Source organism: Erinaceus europaeus, chromosome 12, assembly GCF_950295315.1.
Source record: "Erinaceus europaeus chromosome 12, mEriEur2.1, whole genome shotgun sequence".
NCBI classification, from domain to species: Eukaryota; Metazoa; Chordata; class Mammalia; order Eulipotyphla; family Erinaceidae; genus Erinaceus; species Erinaceus europaeus.
In genome coordinates, this window is record NC_080173.1 from 90,352,699 (window position 1) to 90,371,097 (window position 18,399).

The 18,399-nt window shown below is 41.2% G+C and overlaps 1 protein-coding gene and 1 pseudogene across 1 annotated transcript in view; both read left to right on the top strand.

Moving 5' to 3' along the window:
- DNAH9 (dynein axonemal heavy chain 9) overlaps positions 1 to 18,399 on the top strand; it is a 340,864-nt gene that overhangs the window by 287,899 nt on the left and 34,566 nt on the right. Inside the window, exons 60-61 of the mRNA XM_007522773.3 lie at positions 3,227 to 3,420; positions 5,500 to 5,648. Coding sequence (XP_007522835.2) covers positions 3,227 to 3,420; positions 5,500 to 5,648 — 343 coding nt within the window. The remainder of the gene's footprint in view (positions 1 to 3,226; positions 3,421 to 5,499; positions 5,649 to 18,399) is intronic.
- Positions 5,666 to 7,139, top strand: LOC132542069 (transmembrane protein 60-like; annotated as a pseudogene).

Consider the following 18,399-nt stretch of genomic DNA (forward strand, 5'->3'; position numbering starts at 1 on the left):
AAAAATCCCTTCCCCTCATTTGGAAGATTAAATGTTGCAATTGTGTTCAAGCCCCAGCTTCAAGAAAGTATGTTTCAGACCCAGTCATGGCAGCTGGGAGCCCTGATCACAGTGTAATTTGCTCGGTTTTGTGGTGACACCAGAGGGGGTAGTGGGACAGCAGAAGTGTTAGTGCAGATGCAAGCTGGGAAGAAGGGCTGAAGTGACTGCCTGCAAAAAGATGGAAGTTAACTCCTCGGCACAGAGAGAAATAATTACAGCAGTTGTAGTGTTTCTCAGCCTGTCAAGAGCCCTCCTGCTGGGCATACAGATGTTAAACTTGATTAATTGAGCATTTCCTGTGTGCCAGGAAGCCGGATAGGCAAAAGGCACGCAAAGATGCCTAATAAAGTTCTTGCCCACAGGGAACTCACAATCTTGTGGGAGTAGCAGACAAGTAAACCAGCAATTGCAATTCAATAACTATCGGTACCCAGAGAAAGCACCGGGGAGGCCTTTAGAGTCTTGAAGGTGCTCATATCTACATTAGATTATGAGCTGTGCAGACAACCATCACTTGGCCTCATTTTCTAAATGAGAAAATCAAAACCCACAAAGCTTTAAAAACAGGCTCCAAGTCATAAAAAGGCTCATAACAGGTAGCACTGGGACCAGAACTCTCATCTCTCATCTCCTGGCCTCTCCTCCGCCACCTTACACACCGCATTCCCTGTTCTGTGTGGTCAGGATAAAGCTGGGAAGTCATAGAATCCCTATGACAAAAATAGGGTGTATTTTTAATTAACACAAAGTCAGTATTTGCACAGAAATTTTTATGTGGTGCTGGGAATCAAACCCAGAGCTGTGCATATATAAGGAAGACTAAGCAAGGCCAGGTCAAGTATATATACTCTCTAGTATTATCTCCCTCATATCATCGATAAAGCTTCTCTATTCTATTCTCACTACCTTCTATTATATCCCAAGACCTCCTCCTAGCTTCCATGAGCCAGCCTATGCATTTGGAATGAATCCTTATAGAAGCAAGAATCTTGGAAATTTTTTCAGTTGGAATTAGCACAAAGTCAGTATTTCCGCAGATTTTTTTTGTTGTTATTTATTTATAAAAAGGAAACACTGACAAAACCATAAGATAAGAGGGGTACAACTCCACACAGTTCCCACCACCAGAACTCCATATCCCATCCCTTCCCTTGATAGCTTTCCTATTCTTTTAACACTCTGGGAGTATGGACCCAAGGTCATTATGGGCCACAGGAATTTTTATGTGGTGCTGGGAATCAAACCCAGGGCTCTGCCTATGTGCATTATATTGTTGATCTATCTCCCTGACCTCAGTTTATATTCTATATTAAAAGAGAGAAAGAGAGGAAGGGGAAAGGCCCAAAGTACAGCTCCCCATCCATGGAAGAACCTTGCTGATGTCCCCATGGCTCTTATCAACCAGGAATCAAACCCAGGACCTCAGACACAGTAAGGTGTGACCTTTACTCACCAAACCAATGTCTGGCTGAGACATTTTGAGAGAAGAAATGAAAAGAATTGCAGATAGAATGCCCATGGGGTTAGAAGAATAGAGGGACTTAAAGTGAGGATGCTTCATGATAAGAAAATCTTCACATTCTTTCTTTGTGGGGGGGCCAGTTCTCTTCTGCCATTGGCCGGTGATCACAGAGGAGGGGGAGAGGGGCCACCCCAGGGGTCCTGGGGACCCTGCTGATGAGGAAGAGTGTGCGGAGAGGAATCACGACTTCCTCCAGGAGAAGCTTCAGAGAGACAACTCATTTATTTGGGGGTACAAGCAGGTAGATAGACCCAAGGGTTAGGAAAAGGTTAAGGTAATCATCAAGCCACACACACAACACAGGGCTAAGTCTTCATCTATCAGGTGATTTTTCATTACTGGGAAATTGCCCTACAAGGTCTGGTCATGAGCTTGCCATGCATAGGCAGGCTTTTCTCTAAAGGTGAATCACGAGCACCTCAGGGCAGGGAGGAAAGGGGCAGTTAAGCAAAACCAGGATATTTGCGGTGGGTTTCAATTGGCCATATATGGCAATTTATGGCCTTTGCTCAAAAGGAACGAGGAGTTATGTGCAAGAAAGTTGCCAATCTGGAAAACTCCATCCGTCATGGGGTCATGGGGTCAAGTGAGGACCTGTCTGCCACCCCTCCCATGAGGAGGGGGCTTGGGGTCAGCCTTTTCACATCCTCATGGAGAAGATGACCTGGATTTCCCAGACAGTGGGCTTTTCCCCACATTTCTTGTCCCTTGTTGCATGTAATGCCCTTCAAAAAGTGTTTCTCAGTGTTTTATTTGCTTGTTTGTTTTACCAGAGCAATGCTCAGCTCTGGCTTATGGTGGTACAGAAAATTGAGCTTGGGACTTGGGAACCTGAGGCATGTGACTGTCTTTGCATAACCATTATGCTATCTACCCCCTCCCAACCCCATCCCCGCCCTCAGTGTTTGCTATTGATAGTAACCCAAATGCTTTCTTTGTAAACCTTCTGTATTTCTGGAGTTATGTACTGAAAGGTAACCTGATTAAAAAAAAAAAAAGTCTGTCTTAGGCAGAGGGTAGATAGCATAATGGTTATGCAAAGAGACCCTTGTGCCTGTGGCTCCAAAGTCCCAGGTTCAGTCCCCTGCACCACCATCATTCAGAGCTGAGCAGTGCTCTGGTAAAATAATAATACTAATAAGTTGAAAAACAAGATCAGAAAACGCAAGTAGAACCTGAACTGGAATTGGTGTATTGCACCAAAGTAAAAGACTTGTGAGTGGGTAAGGGGGAGAGTACAGGTCCAAAAAGGATGACAGAGAACCTAGTGAGGGTTGTATAGTTATATGGAAACTGGAAAATGTTATGCATGTACAAACCATTGTATTTACTGCCTAATGTAAAACATCAATTCCCCAATAAAGAAATTTTTTAAAAATTAATTTAAAAAAAATGAGAAAATAAATAAAACTGTCTCTTCTCTGAGTTGACCTGGGAAAGGATACCAGGTTTACAAGAAGAGTATAAATGACAATTATTGTTTCTAGGATGCCATCATATCTCTTTGCACACACCCCCAAAATGGGACACACACACACAGACACACACAGACACACACACACAGACACACACACACACACACACACACACACATGCCCCAAATGTGATGTATTGCTTTCTTGAGAAACGGCCTTTCAGAGCTAGATTATCTGACATTTCCAGGCACTTTCATCAATGGAAGAGTTCTTTAATTTGGATCGGGACATTGAAGGATCTGCCAAGAGCTGGAAAAAGTTTGTAGAATCAGAATGCCCAGAGAAGGAGAAATTCCCACAGGAGTGGAAGAACAAGACAGCTCTTCAGCGCCTCTGCATGATGAGAGCCATGCGGCCTGACAGGATGGCCTATGCTATGAGGTAGGAAAAGACTGATGTGGGGGGTGTCAGGACAGGTAGGGTGAGGCGGGGAGGGGGTACCCTCAGCAGGCCCAAGCCAGTAGGACTCAGCTCCAAATCTCTGTATTAATAGTCCTTGAAACCTTTGCACCAACATACAAAATCCCAAGAAACCTGTTGTTCTGTGCTTGCCAGTAATTGCTTTTTAATATATATATATGGAGAGAGAGAGAGAGAGAGAGAGAGAGAGAGAGAGACTCCCTGGGGCTCGGTGCTGGCACTATAAATCCACCATTCCTGGAAGCCACTTTTTCCATTTCTTCTTGGATAGGACAGAGAGAAATTGAGAGGGAAGGGGAAGACAGAGGGGGAGAGAAAGACAGACACCTGCAGACCTGCTTCACTGCCTGTGAAGCAAACCCCTTGCAGGTGGGGAACCGGAGGCTCAAACCGGGATCCTTGCTCAGGTCCTTGCGTTTCATACTATGTGCACTTAACCCAGGGCGTCACTGCCCAGACCCCACCAGTAATTTCCTAATATCTAAGTGGCCATTTTGGAAGAAGGCGCTCATTGATAACAGCTCTGAGAAGGATGCTGGTCACCGTTAATCTGGTGGGAGATAATGGGAAGCAAACCGAAAGGTTATCCACAGCAGACAGAGCATCTCTCTCGTCACAAAGAGATAGAAAGATGGAGCTGTAGTTAAGATTTTATAGAGGCAGAGGCTGTGGCTTTGGAATCAGGCTGCTGGGGTTGTAGGTCACACAATTGTTACTAATGAGAAACCGATTCGTAGCTGGGACTAGAGGGAGAGAAAAGGAATTGTACAGGTAGGCATGAGGAATCTTATCGGCAGGGTGGAGATGCCCTAAAAGTCTGGAGCGGTGTTGATGTGGACCAGACTAGTAAAGAGGAAGTCCATAAGTCAAGTGAGCACGTGCTCAGTGAAAGAGCAGAAAAGGGGACCAGGCAGTAGCGCAGCGGGTTAAGCGCACGTGGCGCTAAGCACAAGGACCGGCATAAGGACCCTGGTTTGAGCCCCCAGCTCCCCACCTGCAGGGGATCACTTTGCAAGTGGTGAAGCAGGTCTGCAGGTGTCAGGTGTCTATCTTTCTCTCCTCCTGTGTTCCTCTCCTCTCTCGATTTCTCTGTGTCCTACCCAATAACAACAACAGCTATGGCAACAATAACAATAACAAGTACAACAAGGGCAACAAAAGGGGAAAAATAGCCTCCAGGAGCAGTGGATTCATAGTGTAGACACTATAAGTCCCAGTGATAACCCTGGAGGCAAAAAAAAAAAAAAAAAAAGAGTAGAAAGAACAAGGGATTAATCCATGACACTGTTAGATAGGGGTAATGGTGACATCACCAGGGGGAAATGGAGTCTCAGTGGAACCACATGAGAAGAAAAGTAATGATTGGTGAGGAAGACTGGTGCTCTCACTTCCCAGTTCTGATGTAGGAGAACAGGCCCCAGCAAGGATACCACAGGAGGAAATGTCTCTGTGGCGGGGAAACATGAGACCAGAAAGTAGACCAGATGGTCAGAGTGATTGCAACCTCAAGACTTTGTTGAGGAGAAAATAGGGTGTTACTCTGGACACTCTGAAAATGAACATTACTATGTGGAATAATACAATGAAATAATAATAATAATAATAAAAGGCAGAGAGTTAAGGACCATAAAAGAATAGAAGGCTGGCAAGTCTTACATCTTGAGTAGGGAAGGAAGATCACAGAACTGTGCAGGATAGAGGATTTCGTTGCCTGCAGCTTTTCAGAAGGCATTTGGTCCTGGTAGTCTTCTGGTTGGCAAGGTAAAAAGGCAGGACACTTGGCTTTCACACAGTCAACAGTGGCCAGGGTGGCTGGGCCATTCTGAAGTAGTTCTGATCTAGTGGAGCAGACTGGCACATCACAGCACAGGTGATATTAAATGGTGTTGACTTAGTAAACATGAACTTGGAGCCTGTCCTAACTCAACCAAACCTGTGAGATGGAACATACCTCTCTATTTCTCTAGGTCTCTGTTGTTCTGATGGTATCATTTCTTTTGTGACTGGTAAACACATACGGACATTGTATCTTTCTGGCAGAGATTTTGTTGAAGAAAAATTAGGAAGCAGATACGTGCTGGGAAGAGCACTAGACTTTGCAGCCTCATTTGAAGAATCAGGACCATCCACTCCCATGTTCTTTATCCTCTCTCCAGGAGTGGACCCGCTGAAGGATGTAGAAAATCAAGGTAAGGGCGGGGGAGATAGCATAATGGTATTGCAAACAAACTCTCATGCCTGAAGCTCCAAAAGTTCTAGGTTCAATCCCCTGCACCACCACAAGCTAGAGCTGAGCAATGCTCTCATGTCTCTCTCCCTCTCCCTCTCCCTCTCTCCCCTCTCCCTCTCCTTCTCTCTCTCCCTCTCTCTGCATCTCTCTCAAAAATAAAATAAATAAAATATATAAAAACAAGAAACTCAAAGTAAGAAACCTCATCTTAGAGACCTTGCTCTTGACTATCATGTGACAAATTCTGGATTTTAATGGGGGGAAAGTATGGGAAAAGCCCAGGCTCCAAACTGGCAAGCTACCATTTCTTTGCGCCCCTTTCTGCCATCCGACCTATGGCGTGGCCAGGGTATACATCCCTTTTTTTGACTCTGCAACAGCCTCTTTAAACTGTTTAAATGAGAATGTCCTTGGCTCAGAGAGTACTACTCACCTGGCTTTCCACATTACTCTTCTTGATCATGTTGGTATTGAAACTGGATGAGTAGGCACCTTGGAACTGGTGTCTCATTATTTATTCCAGTCTGGATATTTGAGACTATCCTTCTTTTTATGCTGATTATGAAAATGGCTGGGTGATGTAAGTCTGGCTTTGACCCTCAACATGGATCCCACAATAGTAAAAAAAAAAAAAAAAAAAAAAAAGCCTCCTTGCAACATTACTGAAATTAGCCTTCTGCCTTGCACTCTGTGCTAACCTGGAACAATTTGCTACCATGAACCTGTCCTATGTCTTCATTACTGGCTGGGGCTTTGACAGAGCTTGGATGTAACATCTTTTTTTGTGAGAGACTGACTTTGCAGGACATTATGTTATTTTATTGCTGTTCAACAAACTATCACTACATTGAATCATTACAAGCTTGAAGAATACCAGAGAACTGAGAAAAATACCAAATGTAGTTTTATATTAATACTATAAAATATAGTCTTGGTGAATCGCAGACATCTAGTCAATCTAAAGCTTAACTATTCAGTGTTTGTATTATTACTGTCTTTAATATCCCTATGTAAATAAAGTATGTTTTGGACTGTAAAAGAAAAAAAAAGAAACAAACAAACAAACCTCACCTTAGAGCCAAGGCTGCAATAGCCACACACCGTTTCACTCATTCCATCTGTCATTTTCATTCTGCCTGATTCAAGACTCATTATGCAATACTAGATATTGATTAACCACTAGCAGTGAGAATCTTTCATGAGCCAACACTAACATTACCAGAGGAAGAACTGCTTTGGATTCTATATGACAGGAATCTAGGCCTCGTGGTGGAACATTTGGTAGAGCGCACATGTTACCATGTGCAAGGACCTGAGTCCAAGCCCTCCATCCACACCTGCAGGGGTGAAACTTCACAAGTGGTGGAGTATTGCTGCAAGTATCTCTCCTTTCTTCTCCTCCTCCTTCTTTCTCTCTCTGTCTCTCTCCCTCCTTCTCTCTCTCTCATCCTCTATCAAAAACAGAGTCCGGTGGTAGTGCAGTGGGTTAAGTACAGGTGGTACAAAGCGCAAGGACTGGAAGGACCGGCGTAAGGATCCTGGTTCGAGCCCCCAGCTCCCCACCTGCAGGGGAGTCACTTCGCAGGCGGTGAAGCAGGTCTGCAGATGTCTATCTTTCTCTCTCCCCTCTCTGTCTTCCCCTCCTCTCTCCATTTCTCTCTGTCCTATCCAACAATGACAACATCAATAACAATAATAACTACAACCATAAAACAACAAGAGTAACAAAAGGGAATAAATAAATTAATTTAAAAAAAAGAAAAATGTAGAATTCCGAGTAACACATGCCCAAGGAGACCTCATCTTGCCATCTACACACCCACCAATTGTCTTCACTGTGACTAGACCAAATTTACTGAAATGTAGTTCAAGTACAGTCCTTTCATAGGCTCCTATTCTCCTCAGAATAAAATCCAAAAGCTTTAATGTGGCTTCCAGGAAACTTTCCTCGCTAACCTCCTATTTTCTGGCCTACTTTCCATTCTCAGTCTCCTATTGCTGCTATCATAAACTACCTCCAACTTAGAGACTTAAAATAACTCAATTTTATTATTCTATATTGAATGGAAGTCAGTAGATATAAACGGGTCTTTCTGCCTCCCCTTTTTCCTTATAAATAATTGGATTCATTCAATAATAATGAAGAGTAATCTATCCATATGAAAGACCTGAATTTAATAATGTGTGTAAAGTTTCCTTTGCCATGTAAAGTTTCACATTCACAGGCTCTAGAGATTCAGATGTAAACTTCACTGATAGCTTATCTCACTGTTCTGCCCACTTACCTGTTTTTTTTTCACCTTGTACTACAGCCATTCCATTCTCTCAATTTTTTTTTCTTCCTTATCAAGCTAGTCTTCCCCCCCCCCCATAGGTGCACAGACTAATCTCTATAAAATAAAGTCTCTAGTCTTCTAGTCTCTAGAGGACTGTATAGACTTTGAAGAATATAAAGGCAGTGTGGCAGAAAGAATTTTAAGGCAAAATTTAGATTTGGAAAAGGTGTTTTCATAGAGAAATGGAGCTTTCCCAGTATTTCCCCACCCACGCACACTGGGGCTTGTATCTAGATATAAAATAAGTTCAAACCTTAACACTTACGGCATAAAGTCATTCAAACTGTAAATCTCTATAATAAAAACTCACTTGTCTTTTTTGGCCCATTTTGGGCCTCCAGAAAGTTTTTGGTTTAGGTCAGGCTAGTCTTTATTCAACACTAACAAAATAATTTCGATGTCACCACTTCCAGGAAGCCCTATTCTTTTTTTTTTCCTTTATTGGGAGAACTAGTGATTTACATGTTTGATAGTAAAATACAGTAGTTGGTACATGTCACATTTCTTAGTTTCTCACACAACACTAACCTGTGACCTAGATCCTCCTCCGCCATCATTTTCCAGGACCTGGACCCCTCTCCACCACCATCCCAGAGTCCTTTACTTTAGTGTAACGTACCAAATTCAGTCCAAACTCTGCTTAGTGTTTTCCCTTACATTCTTATTTTTCAATGTCTGTATATGAGTGAGACCATCCCATATCCATCCTTCTCTTTCTGGCTTATCTCAAAATAATTTCTTCAAGCTCCATCCAAGATGAGATGAAGAAGGTGAATTCACCACTTTTAGTAGCCGAATAGTATTCCAATGTGTATATATTTATTCCACAATTTATTCCAGCCACTCACCTGTTGTTGGACTCCTAGGTTGCTTCCAGGTTTTGGCTATGACAAACTGTGCTGCTATAAACATGGGTATGTACAGATCTTTTTGGATAGGTGTGCTTGGTTCCTTAGGATATATCCCCAGGAGAGGAATTGCAAGGTCATAGGGAAGGTCCATTTCTATCTAGCCTTCTGAGAGTTCTCCAGACTGCTCTCCACAGGGGCTGAACCCAATGACATACCCACCAGCAGTGCAGGAGGGTTCCTTTGACCCCACAACCTCTCTAGCATTTGTTGCTGCTACCTTTTCTGATGTATGACATTCTCACAGGAGTGAAGTGGTATCTCATTGTTGTCTTTATTTGCATTTCTCTAACAATCAAAGACTTGGAGCATTTTTTCATGTGTTTCTCTGCCTTTTGGATCTCTTTTGTGGTGACTATCCTGTCCATATCCTCTCCCCATTTTGGGGAGAGGAATTACTAGGTCATAAGGGAGGTCCACTTCTAGCCTTCTGAGAGTTCTCCAAACTACTCTCCACAGGGATTGGACCAATTGACATTCTCACCAGTATTGCAGACTCACCAAGAAGCCCTACTTAACTGTCTAAAGAGTTAGATTCCGGGAGTCGGGTGGTAGGGCAGCGGCTTATGCTCACGTGGCGCAAAGCGCAAGGACCAGCGGAAGGATCCCTGTTCGAGCCCCCAGCTCCCCACCTGCAGGGGAGTCGCTTCACAAGTGGTGAAGCAGGTCTGGAGGTGTCTCTCTTTCTCTCCTCCTCTCTGTCTTCCCCTCCTCTCTCCATTTCTCTCTGTCCTATCCAACAATGACGATAACAATAATAATAATTACAACAATAAAGCAACAAGGGCAACAAAAGAGAATTAATTAATTAATTTTAAAATTTTTTTAAAAAACTAGCTTGACCCTGCATCTTTATAAGGGAAAGAATTATGTTATCACTAATATGCATTTAGCCTGTAGTTCCCCAGAAATTTATAAATGTATAAACATTTGATACTTAAGATTTGTATATATTTTAAACATCAATGATAGAACATTTAAAAAGAAAGTAATAGTTCCCAGCTTCAGTCCCTGCCCATATCCAGTCTTATTTTGGGGTTTAGTGGTTCTGATACTTCTCTATTTCATAATCATATTACACCACTATTTCTGAATCAATCGATTTTTATATTTATTGATTCCCTGTCATGAAAAATAAGAATTTAACTTCCAACCCTGCCCACCAGAACCTTCTTCTTTCTCCCAAATTTCAGCAGCTCTACTGAGATGTAATTCATAGGCATGACACACACTTGAAAATGTTCTAATATGTTTACCAAATTGTGCAACCATTACCCTAAAACAAGTATTTCTCTCTCCCCTCTTTTCTGAAAACAGATCTTCTGAACATACGTTGAATCATATATATCTGGGGGGGGTTGTGTTTATGTGTTAGTGTGTGAGTGTGTGTGTGTGTGTTTGCCTTGTTCCACTTATCATAATATTTTCCAGGCTCATCTATATATCTGAACTTTGTTTTCATGGGTGAGTGGCATACCATTGTGTGGATGTATTACATTTTGTTTACCCCTTCACAGCTGATGGACATCTTAGCTAAAAACAATTTATTTGCTCATGAATTTCAGATAACTTCTCTTGACGGTCTTCTAGATGACCTGAGACTCCTATTTTGCAATTTGTATCAATTATGCCTTTACTTTATATAATCATGGGCGAATACATATTCATTCAGCTGTTACCATCATTAATTTCATTCACACTTAGTCTGTGAACTAATTATAACAGCTGAAAAACAACAGATAGCATATATCTTTATATAATTAAAATACATATATTCACTGCAAAAGCACATAAACGTGGCTAGTATTCAACTTTTATTACTATAATGTCATAATTTCTGTGTCTTTCAATGAATGTTCCCAGCATAGAGTTCTAAATCATGCAATTTGCTCCATATTTATTTCTTAAATTTTATTTGTACACTTTCAAGATTTTAGTTATTAGCATGATAGAGAGAGAGAGAGAGAGAGCCACAGTATCACACTGGCACATGAGATGGCATGTATTAAACTCAAGATCTCATGCTTCAAAGTACAAAGTTCTAGTTACGGCACTACCTCCCAGAACGCTTGTTTCACATTTAGATGGTGATTCTCTGAGGTTTGCTTTAGTCTGTCCTGAAGTTTCTGAATGCCTTTTCTTTTTTCTTGGAATAAAAGCAGATGCCCCCTTTGCCGCTGTCACTCATACCTCACACTTATTGAGTGGAATCCACTTTATTCTTCCTAAGGATGTTCTACCCAGAACCCCTATATACCTTATTCTAAAACAGATAAATTATATTGTAGTCATATAGTTCATGAGCATCCTGAGACTTAGTATCTTTATCTTTTGTTTTTGTTGTACTATTTCTGTATTCCGGGTCATTTATTTCAATGTTCACCCAGTTTTGTTTGGTATTTTCATCATAAAATAATAAAAATAAAAATAATAATAATAATAATGAGTCAGGCGGTAGCACAGTGGGTAAAGCAAACGTGGCACAAAGCACAAGGGCCGGCTTAAGGATCCCGGTTCGAGCCCCCGGCTCCCCACCTGCAAGGGAGTCACTTTACAAGCGGTGAAGCAGATCTGCAGGTGTCTATCCTTATCTGCCACTCTCTATCTTCCCCTCCTCTCTCTGTTTCTCTCTGTCCTATCTAACAATGATGACATCACTAAAAACAATAACTACAATAATAAAAAGGGCAACAAAATGGAAAATAAATAAATATTAAAAATAAAAATAATAAGATATAGGCTTTCCAAATTATTGAGTGTCTAAAAATACTTCAGTTTTGTCCACATACTTTTTCCCCCTTATTGACAAAACTAGTTTCCTCATTTTTATTCATTATTCTCTCCTTTTGGGAGACTTTCATATTCCCTGTTTATGAACAATTTCCTAGCGTTCTTTGCCAATTGACCTCCAACCATTCCATCACGGAGGCTGAAGCTTGCTGTCATATCAGGCAAACTGACCCCTTCTTGAGGTTTATTAGTTACTTATCTCAGAATACATCATCTCAGTATTGCCCTTGAAGTTAATATTACTGTTTATTTCTTTACCAGAAGCAATATTTCAGTTCATCAGCCAGAGATTACTTAGGTAACTGTGCCTATTTCTCTCTCTTCCTCCCTTCCTGCCCCTTTGGTGGTTTGATTTATTTTATAATTCACCCATTTAGAACTTACATTCTGCTGGACTTCATGTTTCCTGCATCCCAGATCTAAAGAGTTCGCATTATGGTCTCCTGTTCTCAGGTTTAAAATCTACACATGACTGAAACACCCCCGTTTGTCCTAGCCTACCTCATTAAGTCAACTAATTATCTCTGTGCTTGGGCAGTCTTTACCTAAAAGCATTCACAGCTTTGCTCCAGTTAGACACTTTCAAAACTCAGTCAGCTTTCACATCTTTGAGTACACAGTTCATGTTCTTAATTCTTACATTCTTTTACCCCTTTGCTTCATATTTCCAGATCTTAATATTGGATGTCATTATTTATTTATTTATAGACACGTACAGAGAGGAAGAGAGAAACCACAACACCGAGGCTCCCAGTTGGGACCATGAACATGACAAAGCAACACACCCTATAAAGTGAGCTATTTCACCAGCCTATGGGTAGAGTTTTTTGTTTGCTTGTTTTTTATTTATTTAAAAAAATGGAAACACTGACAAGTCCATAGAATAAGAGGGATACAGTTTCACACAGTTCCCACCACCAGATCTCCGTATCCCATCCCCTCCTCTGATAGCTTTCCTATTCTTTATCCCTCTGGGAGTATGGACCCAAGGTTTTTGTGGGATGCAGAAGGTGGAAGGTCTGTGTTTTTTTTTAAATATATGTAAATATTTATTATTGGATAGAGGCATAGAGAAACTGAGAGGGGAGGGAGAGATAGAGGGAGGAAGGGAGAGAGAGGATTGCAGTCCTGCTTCATAGCTCATGAAGCTTTCCCAAGAAGGTGGAAGGTCTGGCTTCTGTAATTGCTTCCCCGCTGAACATGGGCATTGACAGGTCAATCTATACTCCCAGCTTGCCTCTCTTTCCCTAGTAGGATGGGGCTCTGGGGAAGTGGTGCACCAGGACACATCAAACCAATGGGGTTACACTATTTATACCCCTTTCCCTATCAGGGAGCTACTCTCTTCCCTGATCCGGCTTTCTGGTCCTTTGTCTAGCCTTGAAATCATCTCCCCAGACAATAACTTGGATCCACCTGCATATCAGATTTCAGGCTCAGGGGAAAAAAAAAAACTAATATAGCCACAGGCCCTTTGGAATATAACTAAAATATACCTATTAGCTGCCTACAAGATGGAGGACTCCCCAACTCTTCATCTACACTATTCTAGCCTTTAGGTTCATGATTGTTCAACAGTTTGTTTGGTTTTGTATGTTAACTCTCTTTTCAGCCACCAGGTTCCAGGTGCCAGCATGATGCTGACCAGACTTCCCTGGAAGGCTTTCCTATTCTTTATCCCTCTGGGAGTATGGGCCCAGGGTCATTATGGGGTACAGAAGGTGGAAGGTTTGGCTTCTGTAATTGCTTCCCCACTGAACATGGGCGTTGACAGGTCTATTCATACTCTTAGCCTGTCTCTCTCTTTCCCTAGCAGGGTAGAGTTTTAAAACCTTGAGATCCAGTTGAAAAATTAGTACCCTTATCCTCATCGCATTAAAATTCCCACACATATGAATTCACAGACAATAAAATTCTGTAAATAGTTTGAAATTTCTCTAGGTCCCAAAAGCTCATTTACTGGTTCTTGATCTGGACTTTTTTTGTGACTCTAAGCTTCCTTCAAGATTTTTTTTTTCCCATGACAATTTTGAAGAGAAGGAAATTCCATCTGCTTTTCTTGCATTCTGTTTTAATCCAAAACCCACTGCTGTTCGCTTTCAGTATTGTCCTTTTTTTCCTGTTCCTATAATTACTTAATTTTGCTTCAATTCTGCCTTCTTTCACTTTTCTCATTCCTTCTTCCTAAGTAAGCCATACTATCTTAATTTCTTTTCTTTTTTTATATATTTATTTTATTTATTTCCCTTTTGTTGCCCTTGTTGTTTTATTGTTGTAGTTATTATTATTGTTATTGTCATTGTTGGATAGGACAGAGAGAAATAGAGAGAGGGAGGGGAAGACAGAGAGGAGGAGAGAAAGATAGACACCTGCAGACCTGTTTCACCGCCTGTGAAGCGACTCCCCTGCAGGTGGGGAGCCGGGATTCGAACCGGGATCCTTATGCCGGTCCTTGTGCTTTGCACCACCTGTGCTTAGCCCGCTGCACTACAGCCCGACTCCCCCATACTCTCTTAATTTCTCATCTCTCCTTCACTTTTGTTTCATCTTTGTCTCCCTTGTTTCCAGTCATCCCAATGCTTTCCTTCTAGTGTTAATAAAAGATTAAACATGAAATATCAGGTGTGAAAAGGCTTTAAAATATTAAGATTACAAGGGACAAGACATGCCCAATTGAGAACACACAGGACCATGAGCAAGGAACAGGGTTCAAGCCCTAGACCCCCACCTTTGGGGGGGGCTTTTTAAGAGCAGTGAAGCTGGACTGAGGGTATCTCTCTTTCTCTCCCTCTCCCTCCCCTCTCAGTTTTTCTCTGTCCTATCAAGTAAAAAAAAAAATTAAAATGACCACTATTGGGGCCAGGTGGTAGCATAGCGGGTTAACTACATATGGTAAAATGGCCACCATGAATAGTGGACTCACCCTGCAGGTAACAAGCCCCAGTGATGTGCCTGGTGGCAGTAAAAATAAATACATAAAATACAATTACAAGTGGCATTGTATTGCATTATAAAAATACTGGTGATGTATCTTGTTTTAAAACAGCTCAACTTGACCTTTTCTATTTATCGGGTGGGTAGTGGCACGCCCAGTTAAACACACATAGTACTATGTGCAAGGATACCCGTGAGGACTTGGAATCAAGCCCCTCCATCCCAACCCCTGCCTCCCCACCTGCAGTGGGGATGCTTCATGAGCAGTGAAACAGGTCTACAGGTGTCTATCTTTCTCTCCTTCTTTGTATCTCCCCCTCCCATCTCAATTTCTCTCTACCCTAGCAAATGAAAGGAGGAAAGAATGACAACAAAATCCTGGGTCCATGCTCCCAGAGGGATAAAGAATAAAGTTTCCAATGGAGAGGGTGGGATACAGAACTCTGGTGGGAATTATGTGGACTCGTACCCCTCTTATCCTGTGGTCTTGTCGATCATTATTAAATCAATAATAATTAAAAGAAATTTAAACTTCCTCTTCAATCCTTCCAATAGAGAATCTCCCCTTTCCACTCCTATGCAGCAACTTCTCCTTTTTTGTTTCTTTTACTTGACTCTAGCATGATCTTTCTGATTTTGTTTTAAAAATAATCTGAGAAAATTTGAGGATTGGATTGACTTTATTAAATGATTCCTGAATCGAGCTGTATTCCCACCTAGCAAGTAAAAGAATGCCAAAGAAATGTACAAAAATAGAACATCATTTATAGAGAGGAAGGTACAAGATAAACAAAAGAAGTAGATGGTTTCAATTAGGATCACCTTGCCTGGGTGGGTGGGTGGGTAGGAGGGAGATTCTTGTGTTAGTTTTTACCAGGAAAATCTACACTGATTGGTTTAAGACTGCTGGTTTAAGACTGCGTTTCTGGGAGGTTGAAATGGAATGAAATAGAACCATGATTACTATGGATTCAGCACCAGTGACCATGTTGAGCCTTTGTCTTTTTTTATTATAACTGTCTCCATCCTCCTTGGAAACTAACTTTGATAAAAGACATTCATTTTGTGATCAAAAAGACATTATTCCATTTTTTGCTTTTCTATGCTTTTTTTTCCCTCCTTCCTTTCTTTCTTTTTACCAGTATTCTGGTCAGAACTGTGAGTCCACTTAGATTTGTGTAGGCCTGCTATAAAAGCATGTTCAAAGAAATAGTTTTCAACTTAGTGTCTTTATAGTCAGATTACCAACACTATGCTTCAACTCTCCTGGCTTCATTCTCTTTTCTTTGAGAAGCCACTGAAAGCTGGTAAGTGGACGTGTGTAGTCAATGACTTCAAGATGGGCAGAGTATTATTTTGTGTGTTGAGAGAGACATATTTATTCATGAGGCAAAGAGTGTGAGAAAAAATAAAGGTAAAGACGGAAGATACAAGGAAAGGTGGAGTGTAAAGAGCAGATGATTGACTGGAGGGAGGACACCTCTTTCATTGAAGTGGGGAAGTCACAAATAGAAGCAAAAGAAAGATGTACAGTGTTAGGCAGCCCCCCGCTCCATGCTCCATTGCTGATACTATGGTCTATTTACATAATAATTGTTTTGCCTGAGACCTGCCCTGCCTGCCTGTAGGGTATTAATTAATCCCACCAGTTAAAACATTCGCAACCATTGCTATGGAAGCTTTCTACCTTCCTGCTCTTTCCTTTTCTCCATCCCCTTTCCTAGATGTTAAAGAAGGCTTACAATGAGGCATGGTTCCAAGTGCTATAACCAAATGGAATGTTAGAAAAAAAAGACCAGAAAGGAAAAGATGAGTTGGGGGCCAGGAGGTAGCATACTGGGTTATGCACACTGAGTGCAGAGACAGGTGTAAGGATTTATGCACACTGAGTGCAGTCAAAGACCAGTGTAAGGATCCTGGTTCAAGTCCACGGTTCCCCACCTGCAGAGAGGTCGCTTCACAAGCTGTGAAGCAGGTCTGCAGGTGTCTATCTTTCTCTTTCCCTCTCTGTCTTCCCCTCTTCTCTCCATTTCTCTCTGTCCTATCCAACAGAAACAATAGAGAAAGAAAAAAAAATTAAAGGTGTCCAGGAGCAGTGGATTCATAGTGCAAGCACAGAGCCAAAGCAATAACCAAGGAGGAAAAAAAAAAAAAAAAAGCAAACTAACTTAAAAAACTATTTGGAAATAAATGCCTTCCTGTCACTTTAATTTAAAAAAAATCACAGGGGTACACGTGGTGCAAAGCGCAAGGACAGGCCTAAGAACCCCAGTTCAAGCCCCCAGCTTCCCACTTGCAGGGGAGTCGCTTCACAGGCGGTGAAGCAGGTCTGCAGGTGTCTTTCTCGCCCCCTCTCTGTCTTCCCCTCCTCTCTCGATTTCTGTCTGTCTTATCCAACAACAAACAACATCGACAACAACAACAAGAGCAACAAAAGAGGGGAAAAAATCCTCCAGGAGCAGTGGATTCATGGTACAGGAACTGAGCCCCAGCAATAACCCTGGAGGCAAAAAAAAAAAAAAAAGTCAGAAAGGAAAAGATGAGTCAATGGGACTTAGGGACACAAAAGGACAGCACGAAGCAACATAAAATGAAATGTAAGAGAGCCTGTCTGCTTGGAGTGACACACTGATGATCCAGCAAGACATCCTAAAAAAAAAAAAAAGAAAAGAAAAAAAAAGAAAAAGAGAAATGCAAATGGATGAGTTCTGCAGAACAACGGCATGTGATGCCGTCAGTCCTGACTGTGTAAGCCTGTCACTTTGTCTTCTTCTCACCACATCTCCTAGACCCATTTCCAACTCAGCTGCAAACCTGGATTACTAAGTGATCCTAATTCCCTGTGCTATGGAAGGCTTGGCTCACCACAATTCCTCCAGTTCTTAGGCTTTTCATTTAATCTTTATTAAGCCTTCTTTTCCTATATCTTTCTCTTGCTAATAAAGAAAAGATAGGGGTTTTTTTTTTTCTTAGTAGAAATGTCAGCAAGGCCAACTAATAATCCTGGCACCTTTTATTCTGGTATTTTTCTCTAGAATATATTGTTTATATTGCTGGTTCTAAAGCCCAATCAAATCTACTGCCACCTAGGATTTATAGAGTTTAATAAGGAGGTTTCTTAGGTCAGTCTCAGTTGAAACTATTCCTCACTACAAAAAGTCATCATCTTGCTTTGTCTTATGTAGTTGAGAGTCTAAACTTCTTTAATATTTTAAAAGAAATATCCAATATTGACAGTTTTTTTAAATATGTTCACAAGTACCTAATCGCATCTTCAAAGTTAGCTTCCTGAAATAGAATGTTGAAGTACACATTCATACTATTTTTCTTTTTTTTTTCATGATTTTATTTATTTTTCTTTTTTTTAATTCTTCTTTTCTCTTGTGCACTTCACTCTCCTAGAAAAATTAATCAATGATTCCCCTATGGTAGTATATATTTTTTATGATCCCTTAATCTAAAAAATATTATATAATTTCTCTAGACTTTATTGTAACAGGGCAATAGCTAATGTCCAAACAGAATCGATCTTTAATATTAAACTGTGTGTATGTGTGCGTGCGTGTGTGTGTGTGTGTGTGTGTGTATAAACTGTTTTCAGGAGCTTGGAGAACAACTCACAAGCATTGGCCTTGATCAAATGATCAAGCAACATCCTAAACTCTTAGGGAAGAAATAAAGTTCTAGTGACATATATATTATGTATGTACTATGATATATTAGCAATGCCTGTGTAAGCTAT